The sequence below is a fragment of the Poecilia mexicana genome, unplaced genomic scaffold (genome assembly GCF_051168715.1).
Source record: "Poecilia mexicana isolate PSO_F unplaced genomic scaffold, ASM5116871v1 scaffold_9, whole genome shotgun sequence".
NCBI lineage: Eukaryota > Metazoa > Chordata > Actinopteri > Cyprinodontiformes > Poeciliidae > Poecilia > Poecilia mexicana.
This window is the reverse complement of record NW_028263378.1, coordinates 19,823,424-19,847,500: the sequence shown is the minus strand read 5'-3', so window position 1 is coordinate 19,847,500 and position 24,077 is coordinate 19,823,424. Positions and strand designations below refer to the sequence as shown.

Below are 24,077 nucleotides of genomic sequence, written 5' to 3'. Positions count from 1 at the left end.
AAGCTGTTTTTGTATTGAGCGCTGCTTTTGTAGAAGCTGCACATGAAAGGCAGCTTCAGCTTCCAGGCACTCAACACTATAAGCGGCTAAACAGAGGCTTTTTGGGACCATTCTTAATTTCTCACTATAACTCACTATGGCCTAGACACAATAACCTCATGAACCCGAGGGCAACACAGAGATCTTGCTGTGATTTACTGTGACCTCATCCGGCCACTCAGAGCCCCCGTGTATGCAAATTGTTCTGAGTGTCTGTTCAAAACCGGCACCGATCGATGCTGTTTAAATGAATTATATTTGACGGAAAACATGCAAGGTCTTAATGCCGAATTTTCAAAGTAAGACGAGCAAGAAAGTTCAAAGCACTGCAGCTGAACGCATACATTTGGGGAGAAGGCTGGTTAAAGACACCCCACAGCTCTCCACGAGGCCTCCCTGTCAATGCGCCCCACAAGCCTCAACGGGCTGGGAAGGATAGCCTCCAGATCCAAACGACCGGTTCTGTAGAACTCAGCACCATGGTGCATATACACACACACACACACACACACACACACACACACACACGTTGCTGCACGAGGAGTTGGCGCGGAACAATGATCCAGATTTGTGGGGGAGAAGTAGTTTACCCTGACCACCCCTTATTTATGCATCAAATGCTGACAAGGCTGCTGTGTTATTAAAGGCAAACAAATCCACACTGAAATTGGCGAAGCGCCACGTGACTTTCTATAGCGCACCCCAGTTTTGTAGCCCATCACACTAACTAAATGATCTGTTAGAAAACATGGGGGACGGCAATGTCTTAGTGTTGCGTGTACGTGTGTGTGTGTGTGTGTGTGTGCGTGCTTGCAGTTTCTCTGGGGTAATCTGAGCTGGATCTGTGTATGTTTTTCTTCTTCTTCTGCAAATGGTTATAATTGCAAGATGGTCAAGCTAAATGTAAACAAAGCAAAAAATGTCCCTGAAAAAAAAAAAAAAAGTAGAATCACAGCAAGACTGACACTTAAATTAGAATTACGAATTATGTGCGTCGGAACTGACTTCAAACTGAACATGTTGGATATTAATTAGCCTACACTGTCTAGAACTGATGATAAATAAATAAAACATTGAAAAATTACCGTGACAAAACACATGTCTATAAAATACAAAACCTGAATGCTACAAGTCGTTTAGAGAATAATGTCATTTCTAAATTTAAATTTGGAAGCTTAGTTGGCAAAAATAAATAAATAATTAAAGTTGGGATCATTTAGCTCCAAATTAAACGTAGCTAATTATGAACAAGCTGTGTTATTTTTAAAACTGTGTAAAATGATGGGGTTTCATAATATAATATAATATAATATAATATAATATAATATAATATAATATAATATAATATAATATAATATAAAGTAGGCTTACTGTGTTTCTTTATTCTTAAGAAAATTAAGTTTCACTTAAAACTATTTAAATTTGCTCAAAGGGCGTCTTCTTCTGCAAGAATATTGGAAAAGACAATTATTTTGCGATTAACCCAAATTTTAAAAAAAGTAAAACAAAGTATTCATCATGATCGTGTCCAGCGAAAGCTTATGCAATTCTTGCTTCAGTTTCTTTGCAAAAGGGGATAAAAGTTAGGTCAAAACTTTAAGCAAACTCTAGAAGTAGCTTAGACGCTCATCTTCTTCCCTCCTTCATCACCAGATATAGCAGGCCCACAAAAGCACCAGGCGCACACAACTAATTCCAAACTAGAATCCAAATTATGCAGCTGAGAGTAAATAGGGACATTTAGGGACCCCACACCCCAGCCAGGCATCAATTAAGCTATCAACAATGTAGGTTACTTTTGAAAAGTGCCGCTGATTACTTTTCAAAGCTGCGCGACGCAGAAACTATCCTCAGTAAGTAAGAAAATTAATGGGTCAGCTAAGATTAATCTACTAATAACTTGTGTTATTAAGCGCAGCTCCATGTGCACTCATGTGCGAGTCAACTTCCATCAGACTTCTTCTTCGTCTTTCTTTTTTGATCTCAGTCTGTTAGGGATTATTTCCTGCCCCCGAAGACATGTGTTTGCGCAGGAAAAAAACACGGATAAAAGCGCGCAGCCACGCTCATAAACGCATCAGCTGTCATAAATCACCCACTGACAGAGACTATTTCATCTTTACGCTCAATTATTTGACACCTGTTCCAAAATGCGTATGTGAACCCGGGCAGGCTCGGCTTCGGTTCAGACATGTTCGGAGGGGGGTGGGAAGGGGTGGGGGTGGGGGGGAGGATTGTTTAGACCCCACCAAAAATTATATATTTCATTTCTTGCGATTGCACCTAATCTCAGATTTAAAGGGGCTTTCAACTTAAAAACTTGATACACTTACTCAATCTGGGTTTGTTTACACGTCTTATGCTGCGGCTACAGCTGACATGGGAATGCATGTCAGTGGATATCAAGCAAGCTGTTGACAAAATGGCTCTTTCATCGGCCACACAAACATCTCTAGCACTAAGCTGCCGCCTGACAGCCATGTTCCTGATGCAACCGAGCTTCTGCATGCGTGTGAGTACCAGAACCAGGCCTCGTTTCTTTATAAACACGTCCATCTGCGTTTTAGTGTGTGCGTGTGCGTCTGCGAGGCGATGATGTGGACAACCCACCTGATGTGAAAAGCACGATGGCTTTGAGGCAGCTGTACTCCGCCGAGTCTACGTGCAGGGTCTTGAGCTTCTCCACTTGCTCCTGGAAGATCCGGATGTGATCCATGAAAGCCACGACGCGGTCCGCAGACATCGGCGAGGCGTGCAGGCCTGCCGCGGCGAGCAGAGGGGCCACATGAAGAGGCATGGAGCACTGAGCCGCGTTAAGCACAAACAACTCGCTCCATGTCAGCCGGAGAAGGGACACCTGGTCGGTGATCTGCAGGTCAGGGAAGAAGGGGATGTTCCTCGCCCACTCCACGGCGCTGAAAAGTAAGCGAGCCGCCAGCTCGCAGATGTTCTCGATGCCCATGATGTTGTTGGGCTGCATGCACTGGCTCCCGTACCGGGAGGTCGGGTAAGGCTCAGCCCGCAGCAGTAACGAGATGTATCCGGACAGATAGCAGTGGCCGTTCAGGGGGTCCCCGTTCGTCAGCGCGTACTGGCCTGGGTTGGGTTGGGTTGGAGGCATTCTTCCTCGCTGAACCGCTGACAAAAAGAAAGAGAAAAAGAGGAAATGTGCATCCAGGACTGATAAACATTGTGCACTAGTGGTGCTTCTTTTTATCAAAAATAGCATGCAATTAAAAAAAGCAAAACAGTACGCGTTTTAAAAATATAATCAGATTTTAAAGCAAAATAAGTAAATAAATAAAAAATCCCATCAGCAACACAGATATTTCATGGAAACAGATGTGTTATATCACTCGATCTTCACCCTGAATTTGTAATTTAAGGATACAGGCTTTACAGCTGGCTCCTGTGCATGCGCAAATACATTTACTCACACACACACGCACACACGCACACACACACACACACACACACACACACACACACACACACACACACACACACACACACACACACACACAAACACGTCCATGTTTTCATTTAGAACAACTAGGCTATTATGAATATTTTAAGGCTTAATCGTCTACGTTCTATTTATTTATAATTCATGAATTTAGGTTATTTGAACAATTGCTAATTGTAGGCAATCAGGACCTAAATGTGTTGGACAATTGTTATTAAATTCACCCATAATTCCACGTTTTGTCTGAGTCAAGAGGTCAGCTGGGAATAAGGAGGGAATTTAGCTAGTGCGTAATATTTCAAATAAATTATTAATACACAGGGAACCGTGGTGTGCACGTTGAATAACATGCAACTTAAACGTGGGAGGGTGTCCTCATCAATTTGGGAAAAGCCAAACACTTGTCACAGAAAGGAAAGTTGCATGGCCTCCAATGCAAAGCAAGCAAAAACAATGAGGCATGAAAAACTTGAACGACGTGATTCAGTGTGTCTGAGCTGTCTAGTCAGCACAGAGAAGTGGCTTTGTTGTGTACTCGTTTTATTTTTTTTACAGTTATACACACACATTCCACTTATAAATCCTGTTGTGCAATTATAAATTAGTAAGATTACTTAAGAGACTGTAAGGAATGGGACTATTAGCCTCACACGCACACACACACACACACACACACACACACTCAAAGGGTGACATAAATGCTCGCAATTATATACACACACACTCACTATTCTACGGTTTGTCTCTATGTAATGTAGATTTGCAAGAAAACGATGCAGTTTAGACTGCAAGAAAAACCAAAACAAATAAAAAAAGGAGGTTAACAAGAGCAGCCGCTTTGTTCAGGCGACTTGCATTCACAAGCATGTAACTGCCGTGGCTGCACTGGCCTTTTACTCCCTCACGCAAAAGACGAAAACGCAAACCATTTATGCAAACATCTCGAAAAAAAAAATATATATATATAAATAAAAAACAAAACAAGGATGAAGTCTGCTGTAGTAGGTATATGCCCAGCTATAAAGCCTGTGACCTTAATGCAACATGGCAGCCCTCGCACTGCTGCTGCTATACTAGGATGCGTAATCATGAGTGGGGCTTTAAAACATATATTCACCTTCCCGCCGCATCCCCACTTTTAAGCACTTCTTCAGCCGGCAGTATTGGCACTGGTTTCGATGGTGCTGGTCAATGGGACAGTTCCTATTGGCACGACATGAGTACGTTAAGTTCCTGCGTACACTCCTCTTGAAGAAACTTTTGCATCCCTCGCAGGTGAACTGGCCGTAGTGTTTGCCGCTCGATTTGTCCCCGCAAACCACACATTCAATATGCTGCTGGCTCTGTCCGGAATTCTGGCTCCCCTTGTCCCCAGCGGTCCCCGGCGTGGACGGGGGTCCCGGCTGACTGGGGGTCTGCGGAGTGTGCGGCGCCGCCGACGCCGCCTGCTGCTGCTCCCTCGCCGGCTGCGCTGCTGGGTTGGGGCCGCTCGGAGGTCCTCCGGCCACGTCTTCCTGCGGATCTCGCCAGACGCTAACTACCATTGCCATATCTCGGCCCCGGAAAGTGCTGTAAAGCGAAATGATCGCCGATGTTTATGGAGCGTAGAGGAGGAAGAAAAAAAATCTCAAAAGACGGGACAGTGCAAAGTCAAATCGGAGCACGCAATCTCATATGGGGGGTAAGAACGGGAGCAAACGCGATCAATACATTCAAAAATCAGGAGGCACCCGATCAGGATATGCAAGTATCGGGAGGCCAGTTCCAAGGTAAATTGCAGTCAGCCATTCAGGAATCCCTAATCTTGTAGGAAAACCCGAGTCCAGACGTAAAAATTGCAGTCAGATAAAAAAAATAATAGCCACAAAAGAAAGGCAGGAGCGAGTAAAAAAAACAAAAAAAAAAACACCAAAACCTTTTCGCTGGAAAGACGCGATCCAAAGTGCTGCGGAGATAAATTCCTTTCTCCTTTCTTCCCCTTGCTCCTTTACACTCCCGTCTTCGTCGTATATGAGGAGGAGGAGGAGGAAAAAAAAACTGAAGAGCTGGGCTTTTTACATCTATATTCTTAAATAAACCTCATCATCTCGCCCAGCTGCGAAGGAGAACCGCGTCGCCGAATGAAGTACCCATGTATAGTTTCACCTCTCTCCAGCGAGGAGGAACGGAGATACGAAGAGAAAAAAGACTGAGGAAAAAAAAGAAAAAAGAGGAAAAACACCAACTAGTACTAATAGGATATGCAAGAAGAAGAAGAAGGAGAGACCCCCAAAAAATGAATGCGCTTAAACGAGAGGACCAGCAGAGCAATGTTTCCGAAACGGGGGATCTGCGCGAATGTCTGTATATAGTGAACTTTGACACTACTATTGAAACTGACACGTTTCTATGGAGATCGCTGCGCCTTATATGGTGCTCATGTCAAGGAGCCAAGAGAGGGGCTGCTGGAGACTGATAATCAAAGAGGACTGACTGGCCAGAGCCCTGCATAGAGGAGGAGGAGAGGAGGGGGGGATAGAGGGAGAGAGAAAATGGGAGGCTAAGGTTATAGCCAAGCCCTCTCTTTCTCTCCATTGGTTAGAGTCCCCCCTCCGTTAGGGCGCTACAAAAAATGTCCATCTAGATAAGTCCCCCGCTCTGCTATTGGATCGCAAAATTGTTATATTTTCTATCCGTTTATCGGGGAAATAACACGCTCATTCTGCAGTATTCTGCCTGTTTTCCGCTCTCGCTACAAGCGGTTAAAATAAGGTTGCCAGGAAAGTGTCTCGAATCAGAGACATTCCCGTAGAAATTGGCAAGAGTCCGGAAATTCACAACGGCGGATCGAACAGCAGTCGAAGACGCAAGATCCAACCCGCCGACCCGGTCCGTCTGTGTACACAGCCAGGATTTTCCGGCGCCGGTGCTGAACCGGCTGCCTGTCTGAGGGCGGATATTTTTTACAGTGTAGGGTTCTACGACTGGAGGGGGCTTGGGAGGAGAGTGGGGGGGCTCTGACAGGCACAATTTACATTGAGCTCGCCCCGCGCTGCTATTTACTTTGAAACCTGATTAGTATGGGCCGTCTATTGTCACCAAAAAGAGGAAGAAACCCTGGATAGAATAGCGAAAAAAAGCGGGTTAAAGGCAAGAGAGAGAGAGAGAGAGAGAGAGAGAGAGAGAGAGAGAGAGAGGAGGTGGGGGACAAAGCTTTTAAGCACGACAAATAAAACCAAAAGCTGTGCGCTGCGACCAAAAGGGGGGATTCTGACTCAGATTTTTTCCCCCCCTTAAAGTTTCAGAATGCCTTGTCTCGGACTGTTATCTTTATTATTAAACTAACGGGGGTCTCTGCTGTTGGGAGCGGATTAATATTTTCACACGCTGTTTTTTGTCCTTGCCATGCGCATTGCGGTACAGCATCGTCTGTAATCGGCACCAGTTTCGCTCATTAAAACTTAAAATTTAGTTTAAGAGCAGTTTAGGAAAAATATCACTGTGCAGAATGATGCGCAAACCACGCCGCCGTTATGCTGGAAGCCTTTTCAGATGCGGGGAATCTCTTGAAATTCGGAGCGACGTTTAACAATCGCCAACATCTCACAGTCGCACAAACACTTCAATAGGAGTAGTTTTTTTTTTAATGTGTTAATAATGACATTAATTCAAAATCGAGCGAAGTTACGGGGAATTTGCACGGAGATTCCAGCTTTTATGCATCAGTGTTCCTGCAGGCTTCTCAGACTCAAAAATGTCTGGATCGCGCTGCCATCTAGCGTACGTTGTGCAATTACATCCCCATAACACCCCCAACGTGCAAGCCATCAAACTTGCATTTTTAAGCGCTTAAATAGATCTTAAATAATAATTAAAAAGCTCGAACGTGCGTAGAATTGTCTTGTGTACTTTTGTAGTTCGTAAAAAGTCAATTTCGCAGGTTAAAGATATCGGACGACATTAATAAATTATTAAGAAAACATAAACATGCATTGATTAGAGTATCATGAGTCATAATTAATGTTTAAACAGTGCTTCCTAATTAAAATTACGCTCTGTTTATATAAAACAAAGACAAAAAAAATTCCAATTTTACTCAAAAGCTTAGGAAATAATAATCCAGCACTCAAAGACATAAAAGTACTTTAATACAACAAAGCACGCATAGGCACGTCTAGACTCAAACAGAGATATAAGAAGATATAACATAGCGTTAATATGTAAGTGCCTCTGTTTGAATGCGCATTCAGGAGGGATGGCTTGTTTTTTAAGTATTCAATAAGAGAGCTCTCTCTCCCCGTCCCTGTCTCGGACACACACCATGGAAACTCTCCGGCCATGTCTCCAGCACTCTGAAAAGGTGAAACCAATAAGATTAAATCGGACAATGCATTTTTTGCCCCCTTTCTTCCCCCTTTGGTGTATCATTAAGATTTAACTCCGCACATTTTGGTAAAAGAATGGGGGTCCGCATGAGGGAAGAAGAGGAGAGAGAAGAGAGAAAAAGAGTGAGAGGGGGAAGCGAATAGGAAGCGGGGTAGATATATTAGAGAGGCTCTGATAGAAACCTGCATGTGGAGAAAGTGGACGGGTGGGATGTTGGAAGAAGGAGATGAAGCACCGGTACAGGAGCGGCTGCTGTGCAGTCACAGAGAAGGTGAGTAGCACTTTTTTCTTCTTCTTCTTCTTCTCCTGTTGTTTATTTCTGACTTCTGCGTAACTCTGGCTGCACACGCGTGGAACTGAACGCCGGGATGAATTCTCCGAGTCGCGCCACTTTATTGTCGGCGCACGCCAAAGAAAGAGTCGCAACTTTTCAACTTAGCGCAAAGCAGAATATTTTTCTTTTTTTCTCTCTCTCTCCCTTTCTATGCACGCCGCCGCTGTTTATCCACATCCTTTTGCGTCGTTTTCCCCTGCGGATGAGACAGTGCAGAGAAGCTGTTAAAGCTCGGCTGTATTCTGCAACGGGACACGGGAGCCTCTCTCGTCTCGCTCCCGTCCCGCTCACGCATACACGAGCCTATTTGTTGCTCGAACACATAATGAAAAGATCGATAGCCGTCCGTTTGTCTCTGCGATAGTGTCACCGAATTAAAAGGCTGATCAGTCGGTGCTCATCCTTTACTGCCCGTTCAGCTGCGAATGGTGAACCAAGCAACGTGGAGAGCAGAATTAAAACGTGGACGTAAAAACCCTCATGCGGTGCGGCGATATTTACAATTTGGTGTGAAATTGTAAGCATTTTTGGTGTGAAAACAGACCAGGATAACTTTGTCCGAGAACTTAACTGATTAACATTTAACTTGATCCCTCCGCACGGAAGCATCCATAATTTAGTATTTTGAATGTGAAAATTTAATTCTCATGTTTGTCTTTCGAAGTTTTAACCCGATCATGATGCAAATAAAAGCGTCTGATCCGGTGAAAAGTAGTAAAGTCGTAATAAATCAATCCTATTATTAAGCACGTCATCTCTGTCGCTGATGCAAAAGCCTGTATAGTGAGGAGCTGGAATTTTACTTTGCAGTAATTTTGTTGTTGTTGTTGTTGTTGTTGTTGTTGTTGATTTACATATAATTAAATGCACCAGAATAGCTTGCATGACTGCATATAACAGTTTTGTCAAATGATCTTAATTAAACATTTATACGGGAAGCACATTGGACTGTGGCTAAATCCGGAATCAATATGTTTAAAAGCTCCCACCAAATACAGAAATCACCGAGCAAGGCAACACAAACAGTTGGGAAAACACTGAGGTCACAAGTGCAAGACCCCTCCGCCCCCCAAGCTCCCCGCACCCCTTTCTACCACCTTCCCCCAAAATAAAAGAACAGATGACAACAAGAACAGGCTTTATAGCGTCTCAAACTGATGCAGAGATTTATAAATGGTTGAGGGGTAGGTTTATTATTGATCGTGTGTAATCACATCAGGGTTCCAACCAAAGCTACAGTCAATAAGACATTGTGTGGGCTTAGAGGGTGATTTCCCTCATCCGAGGGCCTTCGGATGCAACCGTCTCCTGTCCCTTTACCACCTGCAAGATATATATAATAATAATTTAAAAAATCACACAATAACTAACACACACCTTTATGTGTGCAATTTGATTCTGACTGTATGTTTGAACTGAGCAGAAGTTGCAGCCTGTTTTATGACTTCACACTGCGATTCTGCAATGTTTGGAAAAAGTTTGCGGGCAGGTTATTTCAGTAAAAGGGAACAATCTGAGAAAACAATGACAAGATTGTACGTGCTATTTATTTTTATTTAGTAACTTATTAGATAATTCCCGAGGTCAAAGATCAACAACATAAAAACACAGAAATGGACGATTATAATTCCAATATCAATAATAATTAATAAAGAAAGGTTACTAAGGCAAAGGTCTCGTCTTGACAATAATTTATGAAAAAAACATTTAGCATAATTACTTTTCCCAATTCGGCATATTAGCAAATCGATCAGAGCTATATCAGGTATGAGATTTACTTTTGTAATTAAGTCGAAATAGATCTCCCATTAAATGACATTACTAATGACTTTCAAATAGGAACTAAAATTTATTTATGCTATTTTTTTCACTGCAGCCTTGCAAGCACGATCCAATCCTCTACCTGCAAATAAAACATAAAGACTCTAAACACACGACAATTTATATTGTACATTTGCAATACAAACATTTTTTTTATTACCTCTTCAGTCTGACATTGAAATTTTGTAGTTTAGAGAGATCGTGTTCTAGTGGACGAAAGAGAGATTAAACCGGACTTCTTCTTCTTTTCTTTTCTTTTTTTTTTCTAGATCTGATCCGCAGAATTTTATGTGGGGGTTCAGATTGGTCTGAAGATGGAGGAAGAGTTCGTCTCGTGTTTATTTTCCAAAACTGTGGCTCAGAAACTTTCAGCACATAAAAATCTGACGACTCTTGACTGAAGGAGAAAAAGAGTAAATATTCTTGAGCTGAACATTTTAAATTCAATATGAACAAATAAATACTTTCCCTCTTATAATCCTCACTGGAAGTTTTCTGGTGCAGTTTGTGCAAAGCTGCACCAGAAAACTTGTTTAAAACTTCGAGAAACAAATACCACTGTGTATGAGGGAAAACCTGCCGATTTCTGGTATTCCATTATAATTAGTGCATATAATTGGTACAAGTCTATGATGAAACAGATAAAAAAATTTTCCACACTTCTTTAGTATTTATTTCCCGCACTATAATTGAAGACAATAACTACAGCGAGTCTCCCAATTACGTTTGAGGTTTCAACCAAGTCAGAGCCACTGTCAGTTTATGCAATGGGCTCTGGCTTTATTGCTCACTAACCATCATTTCTTTTAGAGCCCTGCGTGCTAATTACTTTGGATGGTCCCAGAGACGGAGATTATAAATCCATTAGAGCTGTAACCCTCGTGGTTCCACAAGTGCAAACACTGTAATTTGGTAGTACACCCCAAAAACCAAACTTTAAGTAGAGGGTGAGGAGAGTGGGAGAGAGAGAGAGAGAGAGAGAGAGAGAGAGAGAGAGAGAGAGAGAGAGAGAGAGAGAGAGAGAGAGAGAGAGAGAGAGAAGGGGGGGGGAGGTGATTTTCAGCAGCGTGTGTGCTTGTCTTTCTAGCAGCTGAAGCGAAACAAACAGAAAAGTGAGAGGAGAAAGTGGTTTATCAGACCGACTGCAGAAAGCAAGGTTTGAAGTTTGCACTACTTCATCATCATCATGCATCATCGATCGTTTATCTTTAGTGATCAAAACAGTGTTTCAAATAATCTTAGGCAAATACTGAAACTGTTTTCATCACGTCGATCCACTGTTGATGGGGAATGTCGCAAAAGAAAAAAAAGGAAGAAAAAAAAAGAAGGAGGCTGCATGCGCGCAGGCATCTAACCCTTAAAGTAATTTATTTCAGGGAAACCGCGGGGCAAAGGTGGAATTCTTGAGAACTTCAACAAGGATAAGGGAGCTTCAGGAATTCTGCACGCAGATTACCTTTCATCCCATCCGCACATTATTCGACAACACAGCGAAGAAATATAGTTCAGGGACAGAAGAGAGATTTGGCCCCCCCGACACTCAAGAGCGTAACAATGTTCACAATGCTCAGAAGTTCGCGATTATTTAAAAAAAATAGATTAAGGCATATATATATATATATATATATATATATATATATATATATATATATATATATATATATATATATATATATATATATATATATATATATATATATATATATATATATATATGTGTGTGTGTGTGTGTGTGTGTGTGTGTGTGTGTGTGTGTGTGTGAACTTCAGGGGTTGAGGGTCATGCATAATGCATGGGAGGTGTGTATGTTTTCCTGTTACTGTCATCAAAATTATTTATTGTTAGGGGGACATTAATGCTCATTGTGAGAGGAAAATGAGCAACTATTAAACCCAATGAGTTTACTTCCAACTTTAAAAGTATGACTGTACTAAATGAGAGTTTGCCACATTTTATTTGAACTTTCTGCTTGTTGCAACCAAATGACTGACATTACAATAATTCTGCACTGATTTCCCCTCATTTATTCCCCAAACCAACACACAGCAGGGGTTTAATTAGAAAGGTAGTGTAGCTGAACAGTCAACATGCTGCAGCTTGGAGTGACTAAACACTTCAATGCAGTATACTGAGCCGGCCGAAGATATAAATGAAACTTGCAGCTACTTGGCAGCCTTCTGATGGGGTTGGGGATGTTATAGAAGTTTTTAATCCATTAATTTTTATTTAAAGGAGCAAACATGGGGAAGATAAAAGGGGATAAAAGTGGCTTATATGCTCATAGAGGTGCACCCCTCCCCTCACCCCTTAATGAAATTCTGTTGAGGGTTTTACACAACCTTGAGCCAGCCCTGGCAGTGTATAACTATTTAGTTGTGAACAAAAAGCAATTCCTCCACCATAACTCCCAACCAGCAATTTGAATGAAGGAGGTGTTCATGCATGAAAAAAAAAAACAATAAATGAAAAAACTTCCTGTTTTGAAAAAGACAAAATGGATAAAATTAAATGATAAATGCAGCAGCTCGTTTTTAATTTAAGCAACTTCTAGGGTTAAAGAAACCACTCTTTCAAATGTACAACACCACTCCTCACCCACACACAGACACAGTACTCATGAGATTTTGTACTTTTTTCATTTAAAACGAGTGTGTTTGTTGGTGTGGGGGCACGTGTGTGTCTAAGACGTCAGGGAAGTGAAGACGGCCTGCCTTTAGTGTCCAGACGTGGCAGATTGTGACCTTATCAATGTGAAACTCTTAAGATAAATTATTCATTGCACCTGTTTGATGTCTCTGGCCAAAGAATGACAAAGGTGTAACATTTAAGATGCATCTCAAAGGCATGAATACCAGCCACCTTGCAAAACCTGGCTTTTAAAAAAATAAATAAATTATCTGAGGCAACATGGAGGATTGCTTTTGGAGATCAAAAAACGTGACAATTAAAACACTGTTTTTTAAGTGTGACTCACAGACGCTGCACTATAACTCAGCTGCAGTAATTTCATCATTCATTGTTCAAGGTGCAGCGGCTGTCAGCCGTCGCCCTAACATGATATGACTCACAGGTGTCCTGTGTTCACGTGGGTCACGGCAGCAGGCCACCCACGTTGTCACTGCCTGCTATATCTTTCCTATAATTTGAAATATGAAGCAGAGAGTTTGCGTGAGTGATTTGGTAGAGCTAACCTTGCTCTCTGTAACCTGTCTTTGTTTGTCATCCCGCAGGCTCACAGCGCTGTAGCTGCAGGAGGCGTCCGAACAAACGCCGAAGGAGGACGGAGATGCTGGAATGGGGTTTTCCTTAATGCTGTTTGATTTTAGGAAGAGCTTGTGCCTATTTAGCAGGATATGGGTTTATGTACTGGATAAATTGAGGATTAAAATTTGATTCTTCCTTATTGCCCTTTAGAAATCCCATTCCCAATTTTTATGTTGGCTTCTTTGAAAATTAAGATGTGGAAAAGAGTGTGGTTTGATTTTTCTGGGAATCTAACGTCAGCAACTTTCATAGCAGGAAATCAAAATGAAATTGTTTTGAAGTGATAGTGGTATTCAAATGTAAAAACCTATCATGGACTCTGCTGGTTTAACTGTGACAAGATTAAAAGAATCAGTGGCTAAATAATAGCTTTACAAAGTTTGTTTATGCCCTTTACTTGTAAGCACATCAGTGACATGATATGAAAACAACACAAATTTCCTTAATATCTTCTAGAAATGCACCAATCAGGATTTTATGACAATACGGAATTTCAACTTTGGCCATTTGTTCTGATCTACCAATAAAATATATATTTTTTTTGTATTCCAATTTTTCTCTATGACAGATCATAGAGGAATAGTGTTGCTTGATGGAGATAGTAATTTTGAATCCAATAGAAAGCAAATAATTAAAAAATAATCAAACATTTCCCACTTTTTTTGTTTCTATCAGACCTCAAAAAGTTCCTCTTCGTGGAGGGTTTAAGTTGACGTCTTTATGGAGTGAAAATGGTGTGAGTTTATACCTGTGGTAGTTTTAATGAGTCAGGGGGAAAAGTCAGATTTCTTGTTATTTGAATACTGTTTGATCATCGAACGTTAATGGTAGAATAACTTGATTATATATTGGGCAGTGGAAGAGCTAAAATCAGTCTCACTTGATTTCAAGATTTAACACCTCTCTTTGAGTCCGATTCACAATTTTGCATTCATTTTTTTCGTTATGTAAATTATTGGACTCATTTCACGCTTTATGGCTGGAAATGACTCGGGGTATTCCACTGCACAAAGTAAGAGACTGCAGTTTGCTTTAGCCCCATAGCAATAGATCAGGAAAAACAAGCAGAGAATGGACATTATTGATGATTTGTGCAGACGGACCTCAGACGATCTTGAATTATGTGTGAGAGCAAAAGATAGACACTTACACATTGCTGTGTTTACTTGGGTCTTGTGTATGTGTGTAGGTGCGTGTGCATGTGTGTGTGTGTGATAGCCAAGTCAGTTTTCCTTCAGATGTTCCTTGTGACCTTTGACCCTGGAGCCGGGGTCAAACCCTGACAAATGAGACGGTTGAGCTCTGAGCAGAGCAGCAAACATTCCACAACCATCTTCTGTCCTCCTTCTCCTGCTCCTTACATCACTCACCCCTCTCTCTCTCTCCATCTCCTCTTTAACTGCAACGGGAGCAAATTAAGTTTAAAACTAATAATGATGATATTGGATAAGTTTAACATGTGCCTTTTTATATTAAACCAGAGAAATCATTTGATCTGAGAGAAGTAAATGCTGCTAAAGAGTTGAAATTTTACAACTATGCACTTTAACAACACACTCCCTGTTGTGTCTACGAGTGCGTGCGTGTACGTGCTCACGCACGCGCGTGTGTGTGTGTGTGTGTGGAGAGACTGTCAGTGATGTCAAGGATGAGAAATGTTGCTGTGAGGTTTTTTTACACACGCTGCTGGCTCCAGCATTTCCGGCAACATTTCTCACTCTGCCTCCCTCACACCATCCGCTCTCCTGCAATATCCCCACATTTTTCCGTCCTTTCCGTTCTCTTCCCTGCACCCTCCCCGCTTCACTTTCAGTCCCCACTTCAAACTTCCTCTCCTTGTGCCATCCTACTCATCCTAATCTCAGCCCTTTTCCTTTCTCTCTCTTTTTTTCTCTCGCTCGCTCTCTCTCTCACACGCACACTCTCTCCACCCACTATTCTCTCTGATTTTCTTGACACAGAATGCAACCACCTGTGTCTTTAGGATGAATGTGAGGAGTTATCCACCTTACCCCAGTGAGAGCTGGTTAAGGTAAGTGGGTTGTTGTTTATCCTACATTTTTTTGAATGAAATTGCTGTAACAAGCCTAACTACCCTTTACAAATGCTCCAGCTACAAGCCACTGCTGTGATAACTGTGAAAGCAGTTGTCTAATTATGAACGTCAGCAGAGCAGCCAGTGACGGAAAGGACATGCAATGCAGTAAGACGGTGTAACGCTATTGAACTTGTACATTGATGTAATGTAACAGTTACTGGAACGCAGTTCCACACAGCACGTAATCCTAATAAAAAAAATTAAAAAACCCACCAATATATGTACGTGTTTGTGTGTTTTTTTTCCCCCCCTCCCTGTTTCTACTCCCACTTGAATTGTGATCGCATTTGATGTAGGCTGCTCTGTGATTCATTGGAGGGTACAGCTGCTTCACATGCCTTTTGGACTGGACAAAACTGTCTCCTCACAGGAAAGCTTGATCACATGTCTCAATCACACAGCGAGATCTGAGCTCTAATTGGCTGCGCACTGGGGCATCACCATGGCGAATCTGAGTAGCACGCATGCAGGTTTTTGATTCGGATAGTAAGACGGTGGTGGCGTATGGGGTTGTTGGGGGTCTGATTGAGGGTGAGGGGGGTCCTTTTGAGTAGAAAGACAGTGAGTTTCTGGCACATCTGTGAGCAGGACCACCTGGAACCCAGTTTGCCGTTGTGATTAACCTCAATGCACAGTGTAAGGCATAAACAGTGAGAATTGTTCATCTACACATGCGATAGCAAAAAAAAATACAAGAGGAAATGGTGGAATGTCCTAAGAGCAGCCACTTTACTGCCTGATATACCAGAATGATTAAATTATAAATCTCTCACCATCAGCAAACAACTTGCTATGATTAAAATAGCCAGCAGGGGACAGAAAATAAGTGAAGAACATGTAGAGGCATTTCTATGTAATCACAGTCTTGTCTATGTCCGTAGTTTGGTCCAGCTGATTGTTTTTTACACCATCTTTTCTTCCTCCTCCTGCTCAGTATGTACACAGGGAGCTCAAGGGTGCAAAAGAAAAGGCTCCGAAGCATTCAATTCGCCGCCACCACCCACTGTTGTCCTACTGTTACCGAGTCATGGATGTCTTCCCCTATCCCCAAGGGATTCTGCCCCGTTTGCGCCCCAACCCTCCCACCTCTTCCTCAGCTAGCATGCACCCAGCTACCCATCCGCCAATCTCTTCTCCTCCTCCCTGCCTTTGCTCCCTTATTCAGCGTGTAAAAGCGACCCCTGAATGATGGATTACAGTGTCACTGCAGCCTGCGAAGGATTAATTTGTTTCATTGATTTCTCTTTAGGCAGAATGCCAGCGTCTGCCGCTTCCCACCTTTTTCCCCGAGACTCGCTGCTGTAATAGACGGTAATGGCCTAAGACAAATCAACCCCTTTTCTTGTAAAAATAGCACCAAATAACCCAACCCACCCTAACAGCTTGCACTCTACTTGGAAGCACATCAGGTGGTGGTGGTGCAGTGGCGGTGGTGGGTACTGGGAGAGGCCGGGGTGTGTGTGCGTGTGTGTGTGTGGGGGTGTGTGTGTGTGTGTGTGTGGTGGGGGGGTCTGTTCAATTTATCCTCATATTCAGTTTCTATCACTCTATCTGGCTACGTTTCGGTACCACCCTCCCTCTTCATTCAGAGCCGAGGCCAGAGGAGACCATCCTGTCGCTTTAACAAAGCCATAAGTCTGCCATACTTACTGCTCCCTCTCAGGCTTCACAATGGATGGGTAATGGCAGCGCTGTCTGGAGGGGGCTGCGGGAGTTGGGCCATTCTCTCCAGTAATGGAAGCTGTTACTGCCATTCCTTACACACCTGCAAGAACAGCTAACTGCTAACCACTGTGATCTATTGCAGAGGCCTCATTGCGCCGGGCTAAGGTTGAAGGGTTGTACTGACACCAGTGAATTAGGGCACATCCTTTCCCCCTCGCATCCCTGCCTTCGCTTTCCATTTCACACCAAAAGCTGTGGAGGAGCAATGGAGATATTTCCAAGCAAATCTATAGCCCCAGAGTCCGCATTGGTGCAGCTTTCAGCCTCACAGACTGGCGATCTAGCTTTCCTGACATCCGCTGATTTAACACAGACATAAGATGCTGTCACATCTTTACTACTCTGTCACTGCCTTGAACGATGGGAAATCCAAACTGCCTGTAACATTAAGAACACCACTACAGGCCGACTGTCCTTGAATGCTTTCCAGTCCCGCAGAGATTTATGAGCTGAACCGCATCCATTAATCCACTGTTGATTTGCTGTGGCTACCCTGCGGGGTTTTTGGGGATCAGATATCATACAGTGCTGAAACTCACCCTGTCGTGCAAGACGGTGGAAAGCAGCTCTTTTACAAGAGCTGGAACAAAAGAAATGAATGGATAAATTTAAAATTCATTGCATATTCCACGTCTCTGCATGTTCAACCTGATAGATACGGGCTTATGACAGAAAAACACTGTCACTTAGATTATAAATGAGAATGTAAAACAGAGTGATGAGCCATACAAACCTCAGTATGGGTGAGTGAGAGCTGATGCACGATGCAATAATGACCCAGGCTTAGGGGAAATCTCATTGGCTCCCTGCAATCAATTTAACCATGTTTACTAAGCCACAATCTAAGGTTTGTGGCTGAGAGAGAGAGAGGAGGAGAGAGAAAGAGAGAGAACACTGGTCACCTGGTGCTCTTCTGGTTAAGCTGGCCTCTCTTGGGTAAACCCTCCATAAAGCCCCCTCTTGTCTGACACCACCAGGCCCTTCAAACACTCCTCTCAGACAGGGGGGATTAGGTAATCTCGACATGATACTGTCTTTTTCTCCATTTCTATCATTTTCTCTCCCTCTCTTTGACGCTGGCTCGCCTTCCCCTTCATTCTCATACATTACATCCCAACTCACTCTCTCAAGGCTGTTGAAGAGCTTGTTCTGCTCAGGACACATCTATCCTCGGGGGCCCTTACGATCTTAAGTGCCTCCGGAAAAGGTTAGTTGGCAGGTAATTGTCCAGTTGTGGCTCAGCTTATCTTAATTGCGGGTGCTTCAGTGCAACCTATACTTCCGTTAATGAAGAGACTTATGTGACATAACGTTAGAGGACAGGATGATGGGATGATGAAGGTATTTACATTTTTATATGCGTTTTCTTGCTCAGTTTTTGTGTTTTCTTCCTCCTGAATTGCGCCCTTGTATTTTAAGCAGACGTAAGAGGACGGAGCCCAGCAAAAATATTTGTTCCCCTTTATTGCAGTACAACCACAAGTCTCATTGAATATCGAGGGGATTTTACATGACAGACCAATACAATGCAGTACATAATGTGAACAGGAATTAAAATGATAAATGGTTTTCAAAGTCCCTGAAACTTGAAAGCTGTGGTGTGCATTTGTATTCAATCGCCTTATCCATGTTTTCCACTTGTTGTGTGTATCTCCCACATGGATGCCAGAAAACAACAAATATGATTGCTTTCTATTTACAATGGCTTTCTTGTTGCTACTCTTCTATATTTGTGGAGTGCCTGACTTATAGTCGTCCTGTGGGAGCTGCGGATCTCTGCAGCTGCCACAGAGTTTCCACCTCTTAGCTAGTAGCGCCGGTCTGGTGTGTTTCCTGATCTTCATGACGCTGCTTGGTCACTAATGTCCCCAAGAAGAACTTTGAAACCTTCAGTTCAATTAAAATCAATTCAGCTAATTTCCAAAGTACCATTTCACAACATGCCGTCTCGAGGCACTTGACAAAAAAGGCAATTCAATTCAGTCATACATACATACCAACTGATCCTAGTTACGAAACAGTGCAATCAAGTTCAGTTTATCCTTCAAATTGTTTAAAGGATTTCTATCTAAGGACCCCCAGCAGATTGCAATGAGTAACTGACTTGCAGTGTTCATTTCTCCAGGATGAGCACATAGCAAATACAAAAGCTGTATTTAAACTGAGTATACATTTTAAACATGATCACTCCTTTTAGTTGGCTGTATAATCTTTTGGTTTTAAAGGTATTAGGACTTTCAGATGATCATTTGTAAAAAAAAAAAAAAAAAAGGAAAACCCCATATGATTTTAACTCTACTTTAAAATGATGTAGAGTTAAACACGACTTCCGTGTTTAGGACAATCCCATTATATCCTAGTAAAATACACAGTAATTTTGCAAGGCGCTGTACTTTGAGCTTCAACAGTTTCTAACGTTCTGAAAACGTCCCTCGGAGTGTTGCTGGGTAGATTTCATTAGAACAAACTCAGTTCTTTGCAAAAAATCTATTGATTCTTCACTTGGACAGTGACAGAGGGAGTGCTGACCTCGTGGTGTTAAAATCCAAACAGCGAGGGCCTCGGCAAGTCCAAATCTATACTTCTATTAGCCATCTGATCATATGTATATCCATGTCGATGGGAAGCTTTAGGGGGTTAGTGTTTGCATTGCCTCAGTCAAAGGTCATGACTGACCAATAAAATATTTCTGGTGCACCATCAATAACTCCGACATGGAGACTAATACAGTATGTGATTGTGGGCAAGGGAAAGCTGCTGTGCTTGCTTTGAGCAGAATGGATGAACAAGAGGCCAAAAGGTGACCGGACAGACTTCAGCTCCCTGCCCCTGCACCCTCTCGTATGTGCATTTCATAGCAATAGGGGCAATTATAAAGGTATACTTCAGACAGGTCAAATGGGAGAGGGCAAAGTGCAGACCCTTTAAAGCACTGGCTGGAGTCAAAGGTTAGAAGGGACAGAGGACATCATAAGGTGCCCCTGGGTGTGGGGGTAATGGATTCAAGACAATAAAGACGCAGACCAATGAGAAAAGAAAACATGTTTAAATTATGATTCTGTAGACAAAAACGCCAAGAAGCTAATGCAATCAGAAATGAAATCGAGAAGTGACGACTTCCATCACTAGTAACTACATGGTGGATTTATGTTGCCATGCGATAAACTGTATGTTGTCTGTGGCGCCATCAGGCTTCATGGCTGTTAAATATGAATAGCCCAAGGTCACAGAAGGTCGTGGCTTACATTTAGCTTCAGTGACCAAATCCAAATGCAAAGGTCAAAGTGGAATTGCCCAAGTTGCACCAAAGCAATGTTTGCTCATCCCAATGTATGCATCGCACTGGCAGTGATTTATGGAGGGAGATAAATGTAAGGATGGGAAGAAAACACTCTCTTTCTCTTATCCTGTCAGACTCGGTAAATACACTACTCACTCATATCAATCACCATGTCATGGTGTATCACCACTGTATGCTTCCTGCTCAGATTAAAAACCGTCTTTGGCTCGCTCTGCCTTCTCCCCTCAACATCTGGGGAACACAGGAAATATTGTTGCATTTTCACAAAAAAAAGTCTGCATGTCTGCATTACAGAAACCTTTGGGACAAAATGCACACGCCTTTTTCACTATGAAAGGTATGCACCTTAATTAGGTGAGAAAATCACTGCCTCTCCCGTATACTGCCCCTTTGCTGTAATTCAATTCTGAGCATTGAACCTGAAACATTTCATTCTTCTCTAATGAGCTTCCATATAAAACAAGAAATAACAAAGGGATGCGATTTCATAAAAAAATTCTAGAACATTTAAAGTTCTTCATTTGCATTGTCTCATAAAATCATTTATTTCCCTTAAATTTTAGCACATTTGTTTTTTTTTTTAAATTGCACATTTCAGAAATGTAAATTTTAGATTTTAAGCAACATATTAACACAAAGTAGTGAATGTTTGTAAAGTTGAAAGAAACAATGTGTGACTTAATATTTGATAGAAATAAAACCTAAAACATTTGGAGAGCATTTATAATCACCTTCCTTCTTTTGTAGAACCACCTTATGTGATTTCAGCTGTCTTTTGAGACACTTCTCTATCAGACCCGTCCGTCTTTGTAGCATGACTCAATTCAAAGGAAGCGTCTGTGAACATCAGTTGTCAAGTTATGCCTCAGATTCTCCACTGGATTAAGGTCTGAACTTTGACTGGGTCATTCAAACACATGGATATGCTTTGATTTAACCCAGAGGTCTCCAAGTCCTCAGAACCTTGTGGAAGTTGATTGCATGTAGAGGAAGCAATTCAACCATTTGTTTCAGGTGTGTTAGACCTCTGAAAATGCACCTGCCCAAGAGAATAGAGCAGTGGAAATTAAGAGTTTGATCCAAACTACAGTGTTAAAATTCTGACTGGTGGCCCTTCACTACAGTTTCTGATCTTTTGTAGGTTCAAACATTCTCAAAGCACTATACTGCGAGCGCCATGTTTCAATGTGGGGATGGCATGATCAGGTAGACGTATGGTGCTAGTTTTGCATGTAGGTCAAAACTTCCATTTTTGGTCTTTCCTAACCAAATCACCCTCCTACACCATTTGCAGACCTCTGCTAGCTTTCTTCGTCCCACTCTTTCATAACGACCAAATTTGTAAAGTGCGCCATGACGATGTTTTGGTTTGCTTTGGTGTCATTTTCCATTTTCAGTTCATAAATTGCACACTGCCCTGTGGGGCTGTGCTATAAACTTATCCACAACTTTATCCCTGTGCTTATTTTGGACATCATGATGCTGCTTGTTCACTCATATTCTCTAGAAAACTTCTGAAGCCATCAGATGACAGCTGTATTTATACTATTTTGAAATTACGCAGAGACAGACTCTTATTTTCTCTTTTTAACTCAGTAGGTGTTGCCTAAATTCAGTCAGTTGCAAAGTATTTAAAATACAATAATATGTACACTCTTGACATATTAGAATCAGCTGTTCTAATATGTTTTATGCTCTCTTCAAAAACCATTGCAGATTACAAGAATTTTTCTCTGGCACGGGCAAATGAGCTTTTTTTTGTGTTTTTGCAGGAGGCGACCAAGTCTGACCGGGTCTGCAATTAACTCTGTATCCTGGCTCTTTGAGGTTTGCGAGGTTCTTGAACACAAATGTCTTCTCAGTGTCTCTTTGGCTCCTTAAATGTGAAAAACAGCCCAGCCGCTGGTACGCCACAGCCTTTGCAAAACTGGCCCCGAGCGGTTCAGAATCCCGCCAGAGAAAAGTCTAAAAAGAAAACAAGCTTTTGAACTGTGGGCCAAAGCGGAAACACGGCCTAGTGGGCCGCTTCTTAACGTGAACCATAAAGGTCTATTTCCCTTCCCTTCAATAGCAATACATTTGCTCTTTACTTTAGTAAACATATTGCAGTTTTCCATGCCAAGATTAAAGAGTGATAATGCGGGACACTACGTGCACCAGTACGCATTACCTGATACTTTCCATTTAGCTCAGCATTAGTCTGTATTTCAGCCTCTTTAAAAGTCCAAGGTTACAAAAACCTACTTGATGCCAGGGGAATTTCATAGTTAAAGTATTGAATGCTTCTCCTCATTCAAGTGAAATGTACAGTGTTGACTGCTGAGGTCAAGACTGAGGATTAGATACTACACTTCTCCCCCCTGGCAGCTATTTACGCCGTATGTCCTTCCCTTCCTGCGCGAACAATAGTTGTGAACGCTGCTTACACGCAGGACAGGTCCTGCATGATCTGTCACATTCATCTCTATTTTGCATTCACCGTGGGACATTTGAACCACATCAGAATCTATTACCACCATGCAGATTCAGTCCCTGCTGACAACACAAATCACGATAAGATGGAGGAGTGACTCCATAAACACCCTCGCTTATATATCACATCTTATGAGCCGAATTGGATAAAAGATCTCACTCGTCGTTGGTCTATTTATACGGCCGGAGCGACGATATGAGTATCATTACATCTGTTTTTATCTTTAACCTATGTCTTATAATGCCTCAATCAAACAGCAGATGTAAATAGGCGTATGTGTGCGTTTATCTGCGAGCGCATCCATCACTCAGCTAAAGGAATTCCAACTCTACAGGTTATGAAGGGGAGATTTATGCTGTAATGCGTCAAATCAACAGACCTTTACAGTAAAATATGATTCTATCAATGAGCTGAATCAATAGTGCATGCAATACACTGTGTAATTATTACAGGGGTCTGTATCAATAAAGCTGTCATGTATGACCTCCTGCTAAAGGCTGCAGATAGAGGAGTCAGAGTCAAGGAGAGGCTTGCATCGCGGCTCTGTTCAGCGCTTCTTCACGTTTTGTCACTTTCCAAACACAGAGTTCTCTGTGATTTATTGGAATTTTAATATGATACAGCAATGGCAAGTACGGCATTGTTGTGAAATGAAAGGAAACAGATGCACAGTTTTCAGTGTTATTTTAACAAATGAAATGAAAAAAGGTTAAGAGTGGCATGCATTTGAATTCAGCCTCTCTGAGTCAAAGCTCTGAAGAATCTTCCGCACAGAAATGGCATCTGTAAGCCTTTCAGAGTTGGTCTCTCCCTATTGTGCACATCTTTTGAAAATAAAAAAAATAAAAAATAAATAAATAAATAAATAAATAAAAAGCACACACTCAAAAAAAACCCCCGGATGGAATGAGAAAAAGCTTGTGGCATTGTTTTATAATCTAATCTCTGCTATTAAATTTCTCTACAACTTTATAAGTGACATCTTGTGTTTTTTTTTTTTGTTTTTTTTTTTCATTCTTTCTGATGTTGATTGTTCTCTAATAAATCCATGAGGCCTTAACTGGATTCATACTAAGATTAATTTACAAACAGGTTGAATCTATTTAATAATCAGCTCACTTTTGAAAATTCAAATTGTTGCACTGGTATCAGAGAAATACATGCTGGACTTATAAAAAATTTTTAAAACAA

General features: G+C 41.9%; 1 protein-coding gene and 1 long non-coding RNA gene across 2 annotated transcripts in view; one reads left to right on the top strand and one right to left on the bottom strand.

Annotated features, from left to right (window-relative positions):
- The window catches only part of nr2f1a (nuclear receptor subfamily 2, group F, member 1a), a 10,659-nt gene extending 4,012 nt beyond the window's left edge, over positions 1–6,647 (bottom strand). The window contains exons 1-2 of the mRNA XM_015002007.2: positions 4,623–6,647; positions 2,650–3,177 (exon numbers count right to left, since the gene is read on the bottom strand). Coding sequence (XP_014857493.1) covers positions 2,650–3,177; positions 4,623–5,055 — 961 coding nt within the window. The 5' untranslated portion in view covers positions 5,056–6,647. The remainder of the gene's footprint in view (positions 1–2,649; positions 3,178–4,622) is intronic.
- Positions 6,648–8,024: 1,377 nt separating this feature from the next.
- Positions 8,025–15,603, top strand: LOC106926856 (uncharacterized). The gene is made up of 2 exons (XR_001420167.2): positions 8,025–8,141; positions 13,256–15,603. It is a non-coding gene; the product is annotated as an uncharacterized LOC106926856 (long non-coding RNA).
- Positions 15,604–24,077: the final 8,474 nt, after the last annotated feature.